This window comes from Brachycentrus maculatus, unplaced genomic scaffold, assembly GCF_059751285.1.
Source record: "Brachycentrus maculatus isolate JH-2025_06_01 unplaced genomic scaffold, ASM5975128v1 h1tg000166l, whole genome shotgun sequence".
Lineage (NCBI taxonomy): Eukaryota > Metazoa > Arthropoda > Insecta > Trichoptera > Brachycentridae > Brachycentrus > Brachycentrus maculatus.
Window position 1 is genome coordinate 2,524,987 of NW_028280919.1, and position 22,144 is coordinate 2,547,130.

At 30.0% G+C, this 22,144-nt stretch overlaps 1 protein-coding gene across 1 annotated transcript; it reads right to left on the bottom strand.

Moving 5' to 3' along the window:
• Window positions 1–15,695: 15,695 nt before the first annotated feature.
• On the bottom strand, window positions 15,696–21,429 carry LOC148308452 (multiple inositol polyphosphate phosphatase 1-like). Its single transcript, XM_088261707.1, has 6 exons — window positions 21,423–21,429; window positions 19,984–20,115; window positions 18,516–18,955; window positions 18,332–18,433; window positions 16,772–17,244; window positions 15,696–16,170 (listed from the first exon to the last, which is right to left on the bottom strand). Exons 1-6 carry the CDS (start codon window positions 21,427–21,429, stop codon window positions 16,020–16,022), a joined length of 1,305 nt encoding a protein of 434 aa, XP_088117833.1. The 3' UTR covers window positions 15,696–16,019.
• Between the last annotated feature and the right edge of the window lie 715 nt (window positions 21,430–22,144).

Below are 22,144 nucleotides of genomic sequence, written 5' to 3' on the forward strand. Positions count from 1 at the left end.
CGATCAAGATAACACTGTGTTTATATAATGCAGTGCCCTATACACCATTGGGGTGCGGATACCTTATCCGGTTTGAATTGAAAAAAAATACATTAAAAAACATATTTTTTTCCATTAATGAAAACCATGTTTTTTACATAATAAACAAACTAAATTAAAGTAACACGTTTTAATTTTTTTTCAAAATATACAACTGTGTTAAAATTTACCATACCAGTTAAGTACAAAGATATAAAATAACGTTGGTATCTTTGATTAGTCCGCCTCCATAGTGTAGTGGTTAGAACGTTAGGCTACTATGTTGGATGTCCTGGATTCGATTCTTAGAAGGTTTAAAATATGCATAACTAAAAATTTGTCAATTTCAAACTCAGTTACACAAGGTCACAGTTTATTATGTAATTTAAAAAAATAATAATTATGTATTTTTTTATTATATATTTTTCTATTCTATCTTTTTTGCTTATTGGATTGAAATATTTAAATTGATGAATTGAATTTATTGATAAGTTTGGCAAGATTAAGCATTAAATTATTAATAAAAAAATGTTTTTGGCTTACGCTACCATTCTAAAATCAATCTGTATTTTTTATAATAACATACATCTGAGGTTTGATCATGTTACTTTGATATATTTATTGTTTTTATTTCAATATTGCTTTAATCCGACACGGTGTACTGCACGTCATTGGCTTTAGATTTGGGAAGATTTAAGAGGTCAGAAAGAAATATTTAGTTAAAGATTGTAATTTACACACACATACATGTAAATAATGTAATTTCCCCTTGAATGTTTTTCGCAGATACTTTCTGACACTTTTTGTAAACATGAAGTTTTTGTTCAAAATTCACTTGTAGCGATCGTCACGAAGAAAGACAATTAACTGCCATAAGATAACGTGATTACTATCAAATGATAAAATACGTTTTATTAAATTTCAAAACTGAAACGACATTATATCAATATGTTTTAAATTTATATTTATATAGTGGAACAAAACGACTTCTCAAAGTCAGACACGATTTCTGAAAATTCCGCATCATTTCAATTACGTTGAATACTCTCCAAACAAAAGTAAAATACATTTTTTCCATGAATAGCATTTCTACGTGTACAGGGTATTATTCTGATGGGATTCACAATATTCACATCCACCATTTCGTGGTGATTAGGGCTCCCCTCAACTTTTAATATGCATTTATTACAGCCTGGAATATGAGCGAGGCAGGAAAAATAGCAGCCTTTTCGTTTGGAAGCCTCCCGATGGAGCGCTTTGATCCTGCCGCTGATTTTACGTTGATTGGTGAAAAGCTATACGTTGAAACTAGTCAATAACGCGTTATACTCTTATGCTTAAACTCTTAGAATGCTTTATATGCTGGATATTGCAAGTTGAATAATATTCCTATTTTTTCTAATGTAATGGCCTTGTCGGCATCTAAAATAAAGACTGTATTAAAGTCTGCATCCATAAATCATTTAAATATCACGTAGAAGGTCACGGGTCCGATTTCATGGAAGTCAAAGTAATTCTAAGTAAGTGTTTTTTCATTGGTAGCCTAGGTGTCCATAATAATTTATGATATTTTATTTATTGTTTCAGCATTAACTTTGTGGTAAGACATGTTACAATGATTAAAGAAAACACTTCGTTTTTTACCACTTGAGTTTTATTATAGACTACATGTTTCAGAAGTTAAACTTCCATCATTCAGGTCTGTATAATAACAGTTATTAAACAGACCTGAATGATGGAAGTTTAACTTCTGAAACATGTAGTCTATAATAAAACTCAAGTGGTAAAAAACGAAGTGTTTTCTTTAATCATTATAATTTATGATGACTTCAAGAATCTTCTGAAACATAACTATCTATCATTGGAAGCCTAACTGCCTATTATATTATCCTTTCCTTGGGTTTTAAACTCCTTTTCTCAACTTTTTACCTAATTTTACTCTCTTGTATTAAATATGCAAAAGTGTAATATGTGATTTTCTTTATTGTAACTCAAAATATTTTTTTATTCTTATAAGCACTACCCGCGTACTAATTTTAATAGGTGTATAAAGTACAAGTCCTGACCTGTACTTTTAATATGTATTTGGGTGATTGAAATATATAATCCACCAATTAACATTAATTCTGTACAAGAAGTTGAATAAATAAATATATTACAAGTATTTCAATAAAAAAATTAACCACTTTTTATGTGTACTTTTCTCCAACTGGTTTCGACAATGACCTTGTCATCATCATCATTTATTACCCTGATGATGTATATGTTTAACCCTGATGATGACAAGGATTTTGTCGAAACTGGTTGGAGAAAAGTACAAATAAAAAGTGGTAAAAAACAGAATATATATTTTATAAAGTTTTTAAAATGTTTTATTTATTGTTTCAGCATTCACTTTGTGGTAATAAGAGTGAAATTGTAAAAGAATACACTTGTTTTTTACCATGTGAGTTATATTTATTTAATTAAAATGGTAAAACGTTAATTAAATTTTATAAGTTTACATATAATTTGATAAGTTTTTATATAAGTTTATATTTAGACCTGAAGATCGAAGCATAGCTTCCGAAACTAGTCTTTAAATTTAATAAAAAAACTCAAGTGGTTTTCTTTTACAATTTTATAAAATGTGCCACAAAGTGTATGCGAAAAACATTAAAGAAAGTGATAAATAAAGATTGAAATTTTATTATTATTTATTTTTGGCCAAAATGCAAAATAGCTTTTCAATTCACAAATGTTAATGTATCCTTGCGATGTCCTGGGGGTGAATTTTGCAGCTCCGATTAGTCCCCACCCGCACACGCACGGGGTAGGTATTATTACAGGGTGTTCATTATGTATGTAAAGTGATGATTGTCTCTTGCGTTGTTGTACGAAATCCTCGGGGCTGTTTTCGTGAGGTGAAGGGTTAGCGGTTGGGGGGGGGGGGGGGATGGTGGTGGGTTAGAGACGATCCAACACCCGCGGGGGTTGTTACAAGAAAGTTGTTTGTTATTTTCGGGATAAGTTTATTTTTGGTGGATTTGTGGAATTCGCAGACATGTGACGATTTTTTTGCATAAAAAGTATTGTACATCTGTCATATTTTCATATATAGTAAAAATATGAAAATATTCAACGTTTTGGATTGTATAAGCTCTAATCTATGATTATTTATTCTTTGATATCTCTTCGAATGTAGGTGGTGCAGAAGACGAAGAGAAGAAGAGAATTGTTAAACATGTATTATTATATCGATGCAATGGTAGCTTGATCATAAATTATATGAATTTTATGATGATTAGGCTTATAGAAAATGAAGAGTGAAATATATTTGTCGGGATACAGGGGATGTACTTGAAAAAACTGACGATAAAAGGCATTACTGTTTTGTGCAAAAAAATCCACGAATAATAAGTACTAAAGTTTATAAAAACGAGAATAGAAGCATTGGGTAGGTCAGGAGTTGCATAAGCGTACTCATGTAAGACATTCAAATCACTGGAATACATGATAACGAATGATTTGAAACGTGTATATACATAAGCGTTAGACAAAACACATTGGATTTGTAGTATATGCCAAGTTGGTAACACTGAAAATACGAATTCGCCACGAAGATTCCCGAACGAATTCAACAAAAGCGACCAACCGAAGAGAGGAGGCCAAGATTCGCCTGCATCGTTTGGTTCTAAAGGACGTGTAACTAGCTTCACATTTTAATTCAAAGTTTCATTAATCAATTAGATTAAATAATAATAGTTAATATCAATAGTAATTAAAGTGTAAGAACTTATATAAATAAACGATCTGTATGTAAGAATTCTTTAAATATCCTTTTCTGGCTTCCCGTTTTAATAACACACACACACGAGGTGACCAAAGATTCATGTTTCACGTATTTTTTATTGATGTTACTACTAACGTAATAAAGAGAATAAGAAAAAAGATAAATTATAGAGCATTCAGTATTATTTATATTTTTTCTTAATTATTATTTGTGGTCGTAAATTAATAATCGTTAAACATGTTTTTTATATAACTTTCAACACTGAATTAAGCCATTCTTTAATTATTTTAATTAAAAAAAAATACTTATTAATTTAATCTTACGTTTCAATGTATGTACCAACGAATATATATACATTGGATTATTTATAAAACTTCCTTGGGGCGCAATAAAAATTATCCAAAAAATATATAAATATAAAAAGACTATTTGATATTACATGAAAGTACTTGCTTTAAAATTAAATATATTTTATACATGTAACTACCTGTGAAAAGTACTGAAACTTTGATTGGATATTGAAATGGCGTTGGTATTGCAGATTTATAGCTTAGTCGCCAAAGTTTTCGTCATAATTAAATGGGGCACTTTGCTGCTAGCAAGATGGCCTGGAGGCACTTCCATCGCGAGCCACCTACAGCCCAGCACCCATTGCCCATCGCCCGGTACAAGGAACAACTTTACTTGTAGCCGGCTTGATTGTTTACATTCTATTGAGGAAATCCATATACAGGAGGTTTTTTCATTAAAAACGAATTAACATATCTTTGATTAAATTACCCACACTTAAAATAATGTTTAGAAAAAAATGTATTAAAATATTTGAAGAAAACTTGGCATGATCAAGTATTTCAAATACTCAGTGGTCAGGTTAGGAATCAGAATAATTGGCGGGTATGTATGAGGAGATGCATCAATGTCGAATTGTTTGCAAAGAAAGATTGGTGTGGCGTTCTATTATCTCTGCCTACGGAATTTTAATATGTAGTAAATGTATTACATTCAATTAAATTTTCACTTTTTCTGGATTGAAATAAAAACTTGTTGTATTTACTAAGTAAATTTTAAATAAAAAAAAATTAAATTGGAATTAATAATTAAATAGGAAATTGACAATTACCTACAATATTTTTGAAGAGATCGGATGTAAATTATATTTTTTAAAGAAATATGCTACGCGTTTTAAAAAGCTTCTATATTAACACGATTGCAATCTTGAAAAAATGTACAGTAATGCAAAGTAAAGCACCCTGTACCACGGCAGAGTTGGGTAGGATTTGTGCGACAAATTTGTCGGATGTCGGTTTCCACATCTAGAAAATAGATTCATTGCGCGGGAACAACTGTTATGTGAAATTTATTCAATGAGATTGCCTTCCCGAATATTGTCTAACTCTAGTTTCCAGGAGGACTATTCCCGGCGCCATCTTGGAATTTGGATGACGAGTCCTCTGCACGCATTGCTAAGCAGGATCAAACGAATCTCCTTCAACGTTGTATCTGATGGAAGAGCTGCGCAGAATTATGACCCGTATTCGCGTACTTTCTTGACATGTTTATTGCATAAATTTACCATTTGAGATACAAAAATCGTATTTGCTAGATATTCGGAGAGTAACGAAGCATCTCGAATGTCTCAAGTATGAAGTTCTCTATTTACGGACGAATTAAATTAGTCATTTAGACTAATCGAATTTAGAATACGAATAAAATAAGAATATAAACTTGAGTAGGTACATTAATTGTTGACTTGTATAATGAAATATATTTAAGGGGTCGGTTTGTGATCGTGTGGTTCGTTTCGCGGTCTCTGAGTGTATGTTTTTGGGTTCGAACCACTCTACCTCAATTTGATACAGATTTTTAATAATGAGATGCTTAGGGTCACGAAAACAGTGTGAGACAGAATTTTTCGTATTACTAATAAAAGCACAAGAATGTTTTAAAAACAAATTACATCGTATTTTTTAAAAAAAGAAAGAAAAAAACGACTAGCGTAAAAAGGGTATATATTAAAATTCATTTTTGCTTTGATGTTTTCTTAACAAATTTTCAACTTGTATGAAGTTGAAGTATAAAATAAACCTACCATACTTACCATTCTGCCCATTATTAAATATCCATATAAAATACATTTTTGGAACTTGAGTTTATACAATGGTCTTTGATTCCTTTCACATGTTGGTAAATTACAAAAGATTTGGAAGTATAGCTAATTGTGGCTTTATCAGTTGAGAAATTAAGTTTATGTTTATATAATATGTATACACACACATTACGAGGTAAAAGTCATATGCAGAAAATGTGGTTGGCGTGTATTAGTATTTGATATTCTACAATTCTCACATCGTTTTGATGGAGATTTATGGAAAATCAAGTGGACACCCTATGTAAATTTAATCCTTAATCCACGCGACCAAAATAAGAAAAATCCAAACGATTTAATAAACCCTTTACAAACTGTTAGATTATGCGGGACAATTCAGGGGACCTGTGCCACTCCACTGGAATATTATGTGCTGAAATTTGCAATGAATGCGAGGGAGGATCAATAAGTTACTACTTTTACTTTAATATACCATAATTTGTATACTTTTAATATACTATTATTTGTATATTAAAAGAAGAAGGACCTACAATCTGAGAACGAGGAGAGCTGACCCCAGCAGCCTACAAAGACGATATGCTGGGATGTAGCCGGGAAGAAAAATATATTTTATGTATTTAAAGCATTGTTAACTTTGTGGTATGGTAATATAACACTCTCTTTATCATTCATCGAAAAGTGTATTAAAGTTGTATTACACAAAGTGAAAGATGAATGATAAGGAGAGTGTTAAGTTATTACTACTTAAATTTTAATAAATGTCAAATATATTATGGTTATGTAAGATTTTTAATGTAATATTTATATTATTTATTGACTTGCCGTTTATTATGTCGAACTTCATATTTCTACTTAAAATATTTAAATCAAACACTGATTTGAGTACTAAAACGTTGATTTTATTTTAAAAAGCATTTGAACAATACTCCTGTGACAATTATTTCGCCTTGTGAGGGCATTTTTTTATATGTTAAATATTTATATTACTTATCTTACGAGATTACTTGATAATTATTGCTATACATTTCAATTACGATGTTTCGTTTTAAATAAATACACAAGTCCGAATAAGCCTTTATTTTAAATAGTTTATATATTCAATGAGTCAGCAAACAATATTAAAAGTTTTTTAAAACGAAATTATGAAATTTTGATTACGTTTTAGTATCAATCCGAACAATTTGCTTACAAGGCTATAAATGTACATCGTGTGTTTAAATGTCGCGAATAAGTAGATTCTAAGAAAGATTTTTAGTATTCGTTTTCTTTTTAGTACTATATTGTGTTGTATTTTTGGCAGAAATTTTTATTGAAACTAATGTTAAAAAAAAAAACATCAAAAGAAAAACTGTTTATGATAATTCTCAAAGTGGGAAAACTTTTGAGTCGATCCTTTTGTATACTGATGACGCACAATGTAATTGTGTGGGTTTCAGCGCTCAGAGAACCGGCAAAGTTATCTCCGCGCAGCCGAAACTAGCAATAAAATGAATTTGCATATGAATAGAGGATTATAAGCCTCAGGCGCAACATTCACGATGGACCAAACTAACCCCTAACTGGGAGTTTTCTCACTTCGTCCAACAATTATACTACTGTGCGGCTGCAGCAATTATCAGAATATGCAGGAATATTAATGCGTAAATACCTGCATATACCTATATTTATTTATTTTATTAATTCATAGTAATAATAATCGATTTGAAAGCTAAGTTCTATAGTGCCTTAAGTATGTTCCATGTAATGGAGTCTTTAAAAAAAACGCCGTCAGATCTTAAAACAAGTCAAAATTTTTTTGCATTACTTTTAAAAATATAATAATACACTTTTTTTAATTTTTATTTCGTTACACACGACAAAGTTAAAAGATGTTTTCATCTACAGGTGAAAAGTAATACTTTAGATAAAAACGTCTGTTAGTTTTCAAAACCAGTCGTGTGTAATGAAATGAAACTCATTACGTGGTATTATACAAGTGAATTATTATAAAAAAAAACAAGATGTCACTCCATAAAGTTAATACCGAATCAATAAATAAAATGTTTTCTGCATTTGTCAATTTAAGGGACACCATAAATTCATAGTTTTATGATACTGGAAATCGTATAATGAAAATTACACTGACGCAGTCCACTACAGATTGTGTAGCTTTAGGTTCAAAATGAAAGCACACTCGTGTATTATAACATATTATTTTCCAATATCTGCTTACGTACATACAAACACACACGTAATTTATTTATTGAATAATTTATAAGGTATCGTTTACGTGAGAAATCATCTAAAAGGACGCTTTACAAATACAAACGAGGACTACATAATATATTTAAATATATATATAAATATATATATATATATATATATATATATATATATATATATATATATATATATATATATATATATATATATATATATATATATATATATATATATATATATATATATATATATATATATATATATATATTTATATATATATATATATATATATATATATATATATATATATATTTATATATATATATATATATATATATATATATATATATATATATAAATATATATATATATATATACATATATATATATATATATATATATATATATATATATATATATATATATATATATATATATATATATATATATATATATATATATATATATATATATATATACATATATATATATATATATATATATATATATATATATATATATATATATATATATATAAATGTAAATTTAGTGTGTCAAATGAGAGGTATGTGTAGCATAAAAAAAAATTCTCCTAGAAAATATATACGAGCAAGTTCTGAATAAATCTCTAATTTATTGGAAAGAGCAATAAATATAAACACTCAAATAAAAAAAAATATGTAAGGAAACACAATTTTTTCTGTTGATGTTTTTTTTCTGAATATATTTCACATATTAATTTCCCAAAAAAAATTAATGTGGGTTTCTTTATCACAGCAATAAAAAGTCATTTAATATTAAAAGATTTGAATAAAATTTTCTCGGGATTTAAGACAATGCAATTCCGTTCAGAATATTTAAAAGCATACATAAAGAACGGTTCTTTACGATTCTTCAGTCTTTCCCCATTATTTTTTTATTATTTCACCGAGAGGCGAGTGCGGATTTTTCGAACCCAATAATCGAATAGGTAGTACTTGTAAGAAAGAATTCCTATTATAATGGATCTGAATAGACGCTTAGGGCCTTACAATGAGTAGGTGTACAATGGATAATGACGGGGGATATTTAAAATATTTCTCAAATTCGTCGATTTAAGTAATTAATGATTTTAGTTGAGTGAATAAATTAATATAAAAAATCTAAATTTTGTTTGAAATATTTTAAAAATAAATTTAGATAATTTTGTTTTAATTTTCATACTTTAAAGATAGCGTATTTTATGGCATGCAACAACGCCTAGCAATACCTTCATTCTGCTCTTGACTACCAACCTTGCTTGTAATAAGTTCATAACATCATTGTCGTTAAACGCAAATTGAGTCATTGTATTAATTATTTATTCAGCATTTGTAATATCATACACCAACATATGAGATTAAAAACACTGAAAACAATATTTAAAACGACTCATAGCAACACCAAACCAATTTTTATAAAGAAATTCATGATTATAATACATGAGGACATAACAAAATATATGTGGAGCCGATAAACACAACTAAGTATGGAGTAAAGTCCTTATATTGCCTATACTTAAAGTAACCAGTCGCCTGACATATATAAAATAGAACTTAATCAAGGTTGTAAAATAAATGAACTGAAAAAATACTAATGGAAAGATATTTGTGGAGGTTGTCATAAAAAAGCATTTCCAATATTGCACAAAAAACCTTTAAATGCAAATCTGTTCTGTTTACTGTATTCTATCGAAATCTTAATTAAAGTTGAGATAAAACGTTACGAATCCTGTGATAAATCATTAAATCGTACCAAAACGTAACCATTTCACAAGCTAGAATTCCTGATTGCTTAAAATCATTGATAACAGAAATGTGCCGTTTTGGTGAGGACTTCCACATTTGTGTTTCCAAGGATTTCCAGATTTTTTTTTTAGTACGTCATGCTAGATACATGAATGTAGCTTTTAAACGTGTGAATTACTACCCCATTTTAAGTACGAAGATGTAAACGTATAGACACCTTCAGACCTTCGACTCCAGGGCTCCAGGGTGTTATATCCATTGAAGATAAATGATCCAATTATAATCTGAGCGAAGTGCAACCTATTATAAAGTTTCCATTCAACCCCAGAGAAAATCTTCCTTTTACCTTTTACCTGATATTTTAGTTAGAATTTTATTATACCTGCCGATAAAAGTGGAAAAAACTCATTTATTAACATAATATTATAACTAATTGTTCAAGACAGCGATGTTACTAATATTTAATGTTTCTTTAATGCTCGACCTACATATAAAAGTGTTTTTTGGTTATAAATATAGCGGTGTTAGTTAGTTTTTTTTATTACCTAACGTCCAAGTGACTCTGAAATCTAGCTACGGCTTATGCAACACCGCTTATCATGACCCTACTCAGACTTCAACTTTTTAAGTTTCATAGCCTATGCCTTCTCGTGAGAGGATTTACTCTTTATGTTTAAAGTTACTATAATTTCACGTAATTCATGAGTGAAAATTCTAGGCAAAAACACTCGCTGGTGTTACTTAGTCTGCTGTAAAGTATACCATATTTATTGTCATGAAAATGTTTTTACAAGTGAAGTTATTTTTTGAGTAGGTCATAAAAAAACTCTTGTTGTGATAATTGGTATTCATTGAATAATAAACGAATTTTGATCATTATTCTGATTGATTCACAGATTTTGCAGGGCATGTATTAGACATGAAATTTTGTACAATTGTAGAAAAATGTTGTGTGAGACGTGTGAAAAGTGATATCAGGTGAGGTAAGGTTTATTTGTTTATTTGTTTTGAGTTTTACCACATTGCTATTTTACGACACTCAAATAATCCAAAATTATTATATCTGTTTCTGGCGGTTTATTGAATTCTAGTCACCCGTAAGTTAATAATTAAAACGAAAATAGTAGACTGGCACTGTGATATTCTACACATTGAATGTATAAGAACTAACGCATACATTCTCAGGAGATTAATTTTATTAGGGTGCATTATTTTCTGTCTAAAAGTATAACACCACTAAAATATTACTGATATTTTGTAGATATGAAATAAAATATGTACATATTATACATACGAGTGTATTACCACAAACAAATATAGATAATCCATATATCGGTTGTGTAAAGACAAAGGGGTATATCTGTCTCAGACCAAATTTTACAGGAGAGCAAAAACAAACTTGTGAAATTAAATATTTTGTTCGGATGGCATATGTACATATCTTAATAAAACTAAATAAGTATTGCTACATCCTTTTGCTAGATTATGGAATACACTTTTTTAGACATTTTTTGGAACAAACTTAGAAAATGAAAATTTTGACAGATATACCCGTTTGCCATTACACTACCGATATCGAATCTGGAATTCTGCAAAGAGAGCGCCATCAAATTATCTCCAATTATAGAAGTTATTTTTTATTTTGTTTTATTTATTTTAATTACCTTCATTCAACTCACCATACATGTCTCTAGTGAAATTTTGGTGATTCAAGCACTTTGTTTCCAATTTGAACAATATATATAGAAATTCCAAGAATATAAGTAGTTTGGTTGCCAATCATGGGTAGAATTGGTGAATGTTATACGTGTGTAAATAGATCACTCAAACCAGACTATGACGGTCGTAAGCCCTGTAAATGCCCAGACTTCCATATACTTCTTCATCTTTGTTGAGATATCAAAAAATAAGATAACATTTTGTCTGGTACATTTATTTTTAGGACGCATAAAAATATTTGTATCTATTACCTAGTTCAATTATATAAATTGACCGTAATGTTTATCTTAAAGTTACATTACTTTGATTAAACCTAGTTTTTATCGCTTGGTACGTTTAAATCCGAAGGTTTATGATACGACCACATACAAATAACACACCGAGCTGACTAGCTAACGTGAGTACGGGCTTAAGTCATTTCATGGAGTTATTGCCATAGTAAACACAAGCCTACAATAATGTCGATCTAACGCTGTATTATTTATTTTTCCAGCTAAGGTGACCACGCGATTATTTCCCGAACGTTCGAAAAGTTTTATTTTGTGGTAACAAAATAACATTTTCGAGTAATAGGCTGTTTTTCGAAGATTAGAGTTTAAGTAGGTAAAATTGTTTGTTGTAAAGATAATTGCGAAATATATATTTTTTAATAAGCTTTAGAAATACAAATTATTTCTTGCAACGATAGAAATTTTATAAAAAAAAAAAAAGGGTACGCTTTATTTTGAGTGTGTCCAGATCTTACTTCCATCTTCACTTACTATATATTACAGTTGGTATCAGGACTCCGTTGTGTACTGCCAGTTTATCTTTCGTTGATAGGTTTTTATTTGTTTTTACCGATTTTAGTGCACCATTTACTCTGTTCCCAGCATCACTCTCCTTTATATATTTTTATAAATTTTTACATCTCAGAAAAAATAAATCATTCCAAATATACGAATTCATCAACTTTTTCCATAATTTCCTAATTCATAAATTTTATATTTATATTAATTTTAAAAATGACGTAATAATTAAATCTTATATTGCAAAGTATTATATTTTCATATACAATAATATACATTATATATATATCAAATGTTCAAAGATGACTTTGACATTGTATTTATCAACAATCATCAGCAAATCAACTCACACATTATACACCCATGTCACCAACGTCCGCAGGTATTCTGTAACATTTTTATTTTATTTTAACCCTAACAAGGTAAATAAAATATTTTCGCCCTAATTGTTGCTCACTCTACTTTAGATTTATCAACATTCATGAGCAAATTATTCTCTTTTCACACATTATACACCCTTGTCACTAGCGTCCGTAGATCTTCTCTAAATAATTTTTAATTTCATCCCTAATAAGGTGAATAAAATATTTTTAGCATAATTGTTGCTCACCCTACAAGTGGCGTATATTCGGCAACATGACACTATCTCTTTTGTACGGGCCGCAAGTTGACCGCAGTAGGGCTGCGCCACCCGATACGGGCTCCTGTCGACTTAGCGCGCAATCCCCACAACCCAGCCCGGGGCGCTGCGCCCCCACCATTAAACCATTAACTAAAAATACCCACGCAAGATGGCGGGAACGAACGCTTAAATTATGGAGTTTTTTATTTTATTTGTTTTTTTTTTTTTAAATTTTATTTAAGAAAATATTTCGAGTTCGTTAATTCCAATTTATTTGACGAGCATGTACCTAGGTAGACCTTAAAGTGATTAAGGAAACACTTGTTTTTATACCACATGAGTTTATAAATGACTACTGGTTCCGGAAGCTTAACTTCTGAATAATAACGTTATATACTGAATAGTTATTATTCAGACCTGACGATGGAAGTTTAGCTTCCGAAACTAGTAGTCATTAATAAACTCAAGAGGTATAAAAAAAGGGTTTCCTTAATAATTTAAACATGTCTTACCACAAAGTCAATGCCGAAACAATAAATGAAATATAGGTATACCTTGTCTTTAATACTATACAACATATGTAATACTACATAACATTTTGACATCACAACATAGGTAAAGCACAATATAGTAATAAAGTCTGGGTATTAATAAGGCTTACGACACGTCTAAGGCTTGGTAAAGTGATGATCACTTTACACGCGTGTAACATTCATCATATTTATGTATGGATTTGACGTTTATTTTCAATATTTAAAACAAACACTGATTTCGGTTCACTAAATTGAAGTTTTACTTAAAAAAATATTAAAACAAGAAATCTTTTGATAACCGGTTCGCCTTGTTAGGCCATTTTCAAAATAATGTTAGTTTGAAAATGCCCTAACATGGCCTAACAATTGTGAAAAGGAAATTTAGTGTTTTATTATTTTTTAATTAAAATAACCAATTAAGTAGACTTAAATCAGTGTCTTCGTCCGCCTCCGTAGTGTAATGGTCAGCATCCTCGGCTACCGTTCAGGAGGTCCCGGGTTCGATTCCCCGAGGGGGGTTTAATAAATATAAGTGATTTTTTCACTCTAATATTTATTCAGTATTACACTGGACTGGTACCTGAAGTGGAGGGCTGATCACCTTTCCTTCATGTGTAATCGATCGAGATAACACTGCGTTTATATGAAGTAGTACCCTATGCACCATTGGGATGCGGTAAGGGTTTTATAATTTTTTTAAAAAATAAATTAGTGTATGATTTAAATATTAAAAATGTTGATAAAAAAATCACTACGCTATCCATGATTTACAATCACACAACTCAAATTTTTGTAACTCATATCAATATGATTTGTGTCTACACGAACGAGTTCGTGGCAGTATTTATAGTTGATTAGGGTAAACTGATTATTTTTTTATAGCGGAAATCCTTTTTTATTTTAAAATCTATGAAAAAAATAAAATAACTTTTTAATCGATTTAGACACACTGAAAATGTTGTGAATGATTGGTTTATGCCACTTACATCACTATAACGTTGATTATAAAATGTGTGCAGTGTAAAATAAAATTATAATATCATTACGATATAGACGACATAGATTTTTAGTTGGTAAAGCGGGATGAGTGTAATGGTGCAAAGTTTCCTAATAAATTGTCCTCTTAAGTAATGTTAAATGACAGTCCTACTAAAACTAAGGAGATGGACCCCGAGGACCTAGTGCCTTTGTAATCACTTCAAACTTTACTCACAAAGTTTAGATGCTTCTCAAAATAAGCAACAGAGAAACGGACTTCACCTTCTTGGAAACATGCGAAATTATTTTATTTATTGTTTCGGCATTAACTTTGTGGTAAGACATGTTACAATGATTAAAGATAATACTTGTTTTTTACCACTTGAGTTTTATTATAGACTACGTGTTTCAGAAGTTAAACTTCCATCATTCAGGTCTGTATAATAACTCTGTTATTATACAGACCTGAATGATGGAAGTTTAACTTCTGAAACATGTAGTCTATAATAAAACTCAAGTGGTAAAAAACGAAGTGTTTTCTTTAATTATTGTAACATGTCTTACCACAAAGTTAATGCCGAAACAATAAATAATATATATATATATATATATATATATATATATATATATATATATATATATATATATATATATATATATATATATATATATATATATATATATATATATATATATAAATATTTATATATATATATATATATATATATATATATATATATATATATATATATATATATATATATATATATATATATATATATATATATATATATATATATATATATATATATATATATATGTGTAGTCTTGACTGCTTCTGTAGTGAAGCGGTCAGCAATTTTGGCTACCGTACTGTTTAGTGGTCCCTGATTCGATTCTCAGGGGGGTCAAAATATTTTATTTTAATTATAATTTTATTAAATAAAACTCTATACCCGAAGACAACTGAATAAGTATGTTACATTTTGTAACACACTTATTTTTTTATCTGTATTTTTTTTTACAAAATTCTAGTCATTACATTACGTACAAAAATATTTTTAAAGGATTTAAAAATATCTTTAAATTGCTTTAAAGCATTTAAAAAAAAGAATCGAGACGTTTATTATAGGTACCTCAATATATAAATACTTAAACAGCAATTTTATCAAGAAATAATAAAATATATATTTTTTTTTCTTTGAGATTTATTTAAAGTTATACAATAAAATTTATTAAAATAAAACAAAAAATATTAATCCTAAAAAAGTCATTGTGTACCGAAGTCATTACGAAGTTTGAATTATGGACAATCATATGTGTATTTAAATAAAACTAATAAAAATCATTAGTTTTGTTTTTAAATAAGCCTGATGGGTTTAAAATGCGTTTTATATAGAGAAAAACGATTGAAAATAAACCGTTCTCCTTTTAAATAGTGTAAGAATTCAGACGATGAAGTCCTAAACGCAAGTATAAAAAATAAGTCTTAGTTATGTCAAGGATGTCACAAGTTATGCATTGCAGAATGCCAAATTGCAGGTTTCAGTCATGCTCAAGTATCCTTTCAGGTACTCCCAGGAGCACAATCCTTTAGGACACCCATTTATTTCCATAGGTCTCTCGTTCAAGAAGAACTGAACTTCATAGTTTCCTGAACTGCACCTGTTGGAAAAATAAATATCATGAAATAAATAACAGTGACTCAATTGATCTACTACCAATCAATTTATAAAGCGTCTAGTCATGAAAATATTGATAAAGTTATTTAAAGAAGAGCGAATGCTGGGAAAAGAGTGAATGGTCAACTGAAATCCATTATAAGGAAAGAAAAGCTTAACAGCTATAGCTAAACTGGTAGTACACAATGGAGTCCTGGTTCCAACCGACATGTTTGCAAATGTAAGGTGGAGTTAGTAAAAGGAGGATGAAAGTAGACTGGATGTAGTTGAAATGCGATCTCTCAGAAGATGTGCAGCTAAACGATGTTTGATATAAATGTTTTAATATAGAAAAATTGCAAGGCTGAGATAAGTTTTACCGATTTAAATAAGAATGGTGTTTTGGTTAGGTTAGGTTAGGTTGGATATAACACTTTCCATATCATTCATCATTCATTTTATGTAATACCACTTAACAATACCTACTGCTTCATTACTTGAACGATGAATGATAGGGAGAATGTTATATTACCACACCACGAAGTTAAAAATGCTTTCAATATACAAAATATGTTAAATATAGTTTGAACAATTGTTATACTTACTGATGAAGAATGGCGACCATGTTTCCAGCGAACGGAGAGTTCAAACTGCTTCTGAACTTCCTATTCACCAACAGATCCTGGTAGTCTGTTCCCATCAGAGGTTTATCATCTTTTCCGAAATTCAAGGTGGTGAACATCATGTTGAGCAATGTGTCATGAGAGAACATCGATATAACTCTAGGCTTGGCCACACTGCCCGCCACAGTCTTCTTGAACGTCTCCATCATGTGCTTGAGAGGCATGCATCCGAGTTTCGGGTGGAATTCGTGGCTAAATCCAGATTTGTAAAAGGTTCCAAGGTCTTCGTAGTACTCCATTAGGAAGAGTTCCGTCTTACTGAAGACAGAGCACCAAGGAGATATCTTGCTCGGGTTCAGACTCTTGTCGTATCTGCAGTTGTCGTACATAATATCGATGTCGTCTTTTTTTAGTGCTTTAGAAAAGCCTAGCCTTTTGGAAACATCGTTTAAGAGCTGTGGAGAAAAATTTGAGATTGTATCATATGTAATCGGAATACTTTAAATATTTTATTGACATCACCAAGTAATATTAAAAAAAAATGTTTTCAATATACAAAAAGTACTAAAAGTATAAACAACAATTTTCAAAAAAACTGCAATTCTCCAACTATTTAAGGGTGAAAATTACTTAAATCTAAATAAAAGTTCATCTTTGAGATATAAACCTGACTTTACAATACCAAAAAGCAATACCAAACAATTCCAACAGAACTTTAAATATTTGGGAACCAAGTATTTCAACAACCTTTCTACAGAAATAAAAAAAATAAGGACTTTAAAATGAAAAAAAAAAAAAAAAAGAATTTTATATGTGGTAAATCTAAGAAAGAAAAAACATGAAAAAAAAATCAATAAAAATAAATTGTATAACCAGCAAACACCTAACAAGTGTAAGTCCCTCTGCAAGCACAAAAACTCAGACTCTTTATTGGAGAGAACTGCGTTTTCAATCTTAAGATTGTAAGTCAAAATGTTTAGAAAATGAAATAAAATGTGGCTCACAACACCACTAGTTATCCACCAGCTTTTAATAATCTAGACTTTATGTGGTCTGTCTTAATCTTTATTTTCAAAATTTTATTCGGAATTCAGTTATAAATAAAAAATTACTAAATAAATTGAATAATAATACAATTACGCAAAACGTAACACCATTTGGATTTTTTTACCATTTTGTTATTTTGCATCAATTTTTAGTTATAAAACTTTTGAGCCCTATCACATATCAATAAAATATTTATAACGTCCACTATATAGGGTACATGTGTATGAATATTTAAGTAAACACAAAATATTTTCAAATTTATTTGAACGAAAGTAAGAATGATACAAATATTTGAAATATAAATGTTTTCAACAATTGATTCGCAGTTACTTTGCTATATCCATCCATTTTAAATTTGAATAATACTTGATAAAAACCACTGTTCCTTATTTATTAAAACCTAGGCAATTATTTTTATTTATCTGGAAAAATGGTAGTAACCAAGCAAAATTATAGTATTTAAAAAAATAGTGTTAAAGTAAATCGTAAACCAACCTTTAGGTAATCAGCTTCCTTACGGAAAATTCGCTTTTGTTCCTTTTTAAAGTCGTCATTATCATCCACTGCTACAGACCATGCAGGACAAATTTTAAACGGCTAAAAAATAGTAAAAAATAACATTTTCAGTTGAAAAAATCATCAAAACTGAAGGTAATTATTTTTAAAGTGTAATACTTACCCTTATAACTTCATCGTCATCTCGGGGTTCCTCAATTTTCACGTCATCGTATGATCCGAATAATCCTTCAATGTGAGCTCTGCAGCTCGCCCAAGTTCTCTGTTCATTAGTGTGCCTGAAATAGAACTGGTCTTCGGAGTATGCTGTGAGCAATTCAGGATACTTCTTCTGATATCTTTGAGCTATTTCCTTCATCTCTCTCCATCCTTCCCCAGTAAGCACATTAGCTTGGTCCTCGAGAGAGGCGTCCCATTTCCAGCTGGCTAATAGAGCTAAGTCACTGTCGCACAAACCGCCATCTTTGGGGGCATTGCCCGATGCGTAGTTTTTAATAATTTGTTGCTGTAAGTCAATCGCAAGCTTCATCTCAGCCAAATCAGTTGGAGAAGCGTGACGAGATCCATGGCGATTGAGAGACCAGATCTGTATCGGCTTGCACACTGAAAATAAGAGGAAACATATATTATTACCAAGTAATAGTAAGTAATAATACCTTACTTTGCCTTACTATACCTTAAGTAATAATAAAAAATGTAAATACATAAAAAAATATCAAAATGTATTGTTAACGGGATCACCAAATTGTTCTCATATTACCAGCATCTCAAAAATTTTCGTTGGTTTAAGTGTCCAGAAAGGATTAGGTACTTTAAAATTTTGCTGGGTGTCGTATAATTTGGCAATTGCCTATGTTTCTGAGCTCTGTATTTCTGATATAACTAACACTATGCAGGTAACTCTTCAGTCACTACGTCAGCAAATAGTATACTGATGGAGCCTTAACGAAGTCCCAAAACAAATCTTGGTGATAGTGCCATTGCGGTCGCAGGTTCTTCGGCAAAGATTAACCTACTCTCGAATCTATGAACGAAACGGAAATCCAACCGGCTTTCGATCCAAATTGAAAACCCATCTTTTCAGAATGTCCTATCGACTACATTTCGATGCAGTTACATATTGAATATTCACACTGCACTATGAACGTTGATTATTTAGTTGTAGTATCTATAAAGGGAGTTGGAGCGTTACATTCACCCTTAGATTTCGAAGCAGTCCTGCTTCTAACGATTAAAAAAAGGAATAACTCACAAAGCCTCTCTTTTAGAGGATTGTCTACAGATAGAGTAGTAAAGATTGGAAGGAAAATGTGAAATATACATCACAAATAGTTTTATAAAATAAATCTTTCTTGATTTTTTTTTGCACTCGGGGAGAATCGAACCCTCGACGCTAATTTCGCAGTCGAACGTCTACTCAGCTACAACACAACGCTTGTCCAAAGATTATTAAAAAAGTATAAGTTTACATAGGTATCTTTTACGCTAAAAGTTTATTTAATTAAAGAGAATTATAAAAATAATAAAACTAAATTCTTTGCATAGCCCTCTAGAAGTGATTTTTGATTCACAAAACATGGAGCTTAACGAATCATCCATCATTATTAAAATAAATAAATACGAAAGCTTACCGGATTCGGAGCCCGCCGTACCTCTTACGAAATCGTAAGACGTTTTTGTACTGAATAATATAAATGGGTTGGAATCTTCAGACAGACAGTAGTCCAATGGTTGACCAAAATACTTTTGGCCATTGCTCAAAGCTAAAAGTAAGGCAAAAACTAATACCCCTTTAAGTGTAAACATTATTAGAGCTTTACCTTAAACAGGGTAGTGAGAAAAATTCGATTAAAATGTAAAACGTCGTTCTTATTACTGTAATAGTTTTTGCAAGACTGTACCGCAATATGATATCAGTAGGTCAATTTATAGGTTCGAAATTTCTATAAGAAAATAGGTGTGCTACTCGCTATGTTCATTGATTTGATCATAATCATGATAGATGATAGTTGTTTAAAGTACTGATAGGTGGGTTCTCTATGCTAACTGCATGTTTTTATGAACGAACCGCGTGGTCAGATAATGTTGAGATCCTAATCGCTACACAGTGAAAAAAAAATCATGTTCATAAATTATTGATGGGAAAGGTGATTTTTCTTCAAATATCATTAAATTTTTTCATTTAATTTTGTATCATTGTTCCCAAATTCTTGACAATATTTTTTAATTATTACAAATTCTATATGGCCACCCTTTGCTGTGGCTCAATCTGGTTACCAGAAAAGAGCAAACACATTCCTTATATGTTTAATTTATTAATAAAAAAACTTTTTTTCTTCATATTTTAATTCGGTCAAAAGGTATTTCATTACAAACATTTTAAATCGTTAAAAAAACCACTTCATTGCTAATAACCAACGCAATTGAAAAAAAACTTAGGTCTCCAAATAAAAATAAACAAATGTCGCAAACGATTTTTTCCCTGAATTATTTTTTATTGTATCGGCATTCACTTCGTGGTAAGACATATTGAAATTGTAAATGAAAAACACTTGTTTTTTTCACTTGAGTTTATTTTATTGTAACGAATAGTTTCGGAAGCTGTGCTACCATCTTAAGGCTTAAATATAAGTTTATATTTAGACCTAAAGATAGAAGCATAGCTTCCGAAATAAGTCGTTTTAATAAAATAAACTCAAGTGGTAAAAAACAAGTGTTTTTCTTTTACAAATTGAAAAAAAAATACTAAAAAGGCTAAAATTATTATTATTATTACCCTAATAATTAACTATACCATCGTTCCATTTTCCTCAGCTTCAATTTTATTTACAAATTAATGGATTGATGCAGGATTACATTCATCATAGATTATCTACACAGTAAAAAGTTAATTTATTTAGTTTGTTGTGTCCACGATTGTACGATTATTTCCTAACATACTAACTAACCATCCCACTGCTTTCCGTAAGGATAGGTAGAGAGTAAAGAATGTCACACCAATCAGTCTTTGCAGATTTTTTAGCATATTTTTGCCTCTTTCACATTCGCGCATCTCCTCATACACACTCGCCCATCATTCTGACTTTTGACCTGACCACATTCAAGTGCTTGAAATACTCGATCATGGCAATTTTGATTTGATTGATTTTACAAACAATCTGATATTAGACAACGATGGATCAATACACGCAAATAGAATTTCAATCTGATTTTATTTAAGATTGCAGATAATGTAAAGGAATTTAATTAGAATTTGTTTCCAAATACTCGTGTACTTATCGTGAAACTATAATGATATATAAAGTGCGTCTAGTTGAGATTTTATCATCATACTCATAACGTCATACACATAATATTAAATTCAGCCAATCACTTCAATGGTTTGATTCCTAAGAAGTGGTTTAAAAGAGCGTTCATTTATAAGGAATGAATTAGAGTAAATTTGCACTCGCGTTGCAAAATTGACAATACTATTATTATTATTAGCCAACAATACTTAAACAAGCGCAGATGTATGTACATATGTCGTTCACTCCTTTCAACAACGTCATATATAAAAAAAACTTCATTTTTCAGGAGACCGTTTTTAAAGTTTAAGAATAAAATGAAATGTATAAAAAATAAATATCAAGCCACTTATTGAACTTTTTACTGTACAACAGTTATTTTAGGTAAAACCTGAAGGTTTTTTCTCCATTGGAAAATTTTTTACTTTATTTAAAAAATAGTTAAACAATACCTTTTCTTCAAAATGCAAAAACAACACTTTTCGCCCTGTAGCGTGTACATATT

Bases quoted from the DNA above. Each gene is read 5' to 3' on its own strand.
- LOC148308452 (XM_088261707.1), bottom strand. The intron at 17,245-18,331 runs GTTGGTTTACGA...TTTTCTCCACAG, and splicing joins AGGAAGCTGATTACCTAAAG to CTCTTAAACGATGTTTCCAA. The intron at 16,171-16,771 runs GTAAGTATAACA...TTTTTCCAACAG, and splicing joins ATGGTCGCCATTCTTCATCA to GTGCAGTTCAGGAAACTATG.